A 2,178-nucleotide genomic window follows, 5' to 3' on the forward strand; every position below is an offset into this window, starting at 1 on the left:
ATCCCCCGCCCCCGCCCCAATTCCGCCCGGCCCCCGGCTGCCGCCTCCCCAACTCCCGCCCCTGAGCACGCTCGGGCAGTCCTGGGGTCACGGTCCCCGCGGCCAATCCGAGCGCCGCGCTCCGCGTGACCCTTATGCGCTTCCGGCGCCGGGCGGAAGGGGTGTGTTCGGCGCCTGCGCAGTTCCGGCCGCCGGCTCCCGGCACGTGGAAGCTGCTCGCCGCCGCGCGCGACTCCTGCTGGCCCTGGGGCCCGGCGGCGGGAGCGGCGGCGCGGGTCATGTCGTGGCTCTTCGGCATCAACAAGGGCCCCAAGGGCGAAGGCGCGGGGCCGCCGCTGCCCTTGCCGCCCGCGCAGCCCGGCGCCGAAGGCGGCGGGGACCGCGGCTCGGGAGACCGGCAGGCGCCCAAGGACAAATGGAGCAACTTCGACCCCACCGGCCTGGAGCGCGCCGCCAAGGCAGCCCGCGAGCTGGAGCACTCGCGTGAGTGCGGGAAGCGGGGGCCCGTCCGCAGAGCCCCGGCGCCCCCGGGCGTCTGGCCCTGGCTGCGCCTCGCGGCCGTCGGCTGCCGCTTCCCGGGTGGGCCTGCGGCCCCGGAGCGCACCCGGCCGGAGCCGTCTCGCGTGCCGGGAGGATCGGACTCTTCCCGTCACCCTTTTGCACCTCTCCGGCCTTCGCGAGGGCGTCAGGTGCGGAAGGCGGTGCGGAGGTGGCGCTCAGAGGCTGCCGGGGGCCGGGCTGGGGCTGGCCCGGTCTTCAGTGGGCGCCGAGTGCGGGGACCCTTCTGCCCCTGCTGCCTCCGCGCGGCTCAGGCCAAGGCGTGGCCGGACCGGCAGTTGGGTTTGCTCGGTGGTGCTGGCCATTTTCACATAAGAAGGGAAGCATATTTGAGAGTTATTTGGTTCTTGGCCGGGCGCGGTGGCTCACGCCTGTAATCCCAGCACTTTGGGGAGGCCGAGGCGGGCGGATCACCTGAGGTCAGGAGTTCGAGACCAGGCTGACCAACATGGTGAAACTCCGTCTCTACTAAAAATGGAACATTAGTCGGGCATGGTGGCGCATGCCTGTAATCCCAGCTACACTGGAGACTGAGGCAGGAGAATCGCTTGAACTTGGAAGGCGGAGGTTGTGGTGAGCTGAGATCACGCCATTGCACTCCAGCCTTGGGCAACATAAAAAAAAAAGTTATTTGGTTCTAACGAGAGTGTAGCAGGTTTGTATTTATTGTTGGGAGACGTTAGCGTTTGCACGGTGAGGTCTGTAAAACCACAGGTCACGCGGCGCTGCCCAGCCTGAGTAAATCCCTGACCCAGGCTCTCAGGTGTGAGCACTGACCACGTTCCCAGAGCTCGGGGCTCTTCCCCAGCCTTCCTTTCTCTTGTGGCTTTAAACGCCTAAAAGCCTGGAATTTGGAAGGTGTTGAATAAGGGTTGATCGAAAGAATACAGGGCTTCCTTTTCAAAAAAAAGATCCTTCAGGGAATACATGGTGGGAAGCGCTTTGGGTAAAGCACATAGAAGCAGAGTTTTCCTGTTTCTGGAGCGGAAGGCCTGGAGGCTTGACACTTGTGGATCCGTCCCGTGCCCTTCCCCGGGGGGCTGTGGGAGCATCCTGAGCAGAGGTCTCTGGGCCCGGCTGGGTTTCATAACCCCAGAGGGACATTCAGGTTTGGGCCCAGGCTCAGGTCAACATCAATAGCCGTAGCTGGGCACCACTGCCCCTGTTTGTTCTGTTTTTAGGAGATGGGGGTCTTGCTTTGTTGCCCAGGCTGGTCTTGACCTCCTTGGGTAAAAGTCCTTCAACTGCCTCAACCTTCTGAGTAGCAGGGACTACAGGCTTGCTCTGCCCAGACTGGAGTGCAGTGGCACCATCTCGGCTCACCGCAACCTCCACCTCCTGGGTTCAGGTCATTCTCCTGCCTCAGCCTCCAGAGTAGCTGGAACTACAGGCACCCGCCACTGTGCCCAGCTAATTTTTGTGTTTTTAGTCAAGGCGGGTTTCACCGTGTTGGCCAGGCTGGCTTCAAACTCCGGGTCTCAGGTGATTCGTACGCCTTGGCTTCCCAAAGTGCTGGGGTTACCGGGTGTGAGCCGCTGCTCCTGGCCTTGCTGGGTAATTTTAATGATCAGGTGAGGAAGAGAGTCAGTGGCTGCACCTCAGGGCACCTTGGAGGACAGC

General features: G+C 63.1%; 1 protein-coding gene across 1 annotated transcript in view; it reads left to right on the forward strand.

Moving 5' to 3' along the window:
* The first annotated feature begins 145 nt into the window (after nt 1-145).
* The window catches only part of LOC108313938 (ATPase family AAA domain-containing protein 3), a 26,831-nt gene continuing 24,798 nt past the window's right edge, over nt 146-2,178 (forward strand). The window contains exon 1 of the mRNA XM_017542589.2: nt 146-483. Coding sequence (XP_017398078.1) covers nt 279-483 — 205 coding nt within the window. The 5' untranslated portion in view covers nt 146-278. The remainder of the gene's footprint in view (nt 484-2,178) is intronic.

The sequence above is a fragment of the Cebus imitator genome, unplaced genomic scaffold, assembly GCF_001604975.1.
Source record: "Cebus imitator isolate Cc_AM_T3 unplaced genomic scaffold, Cebus_imitator-1.0 Scaffold145, whole genome shotgun sequence".
NCBI classification, from domain to species: domain Eukaryota; kingdom Metazoa; phylum Chordata; class Mammalia; order Primates; family Cebidae; genus Cebus; species Cebus imitator.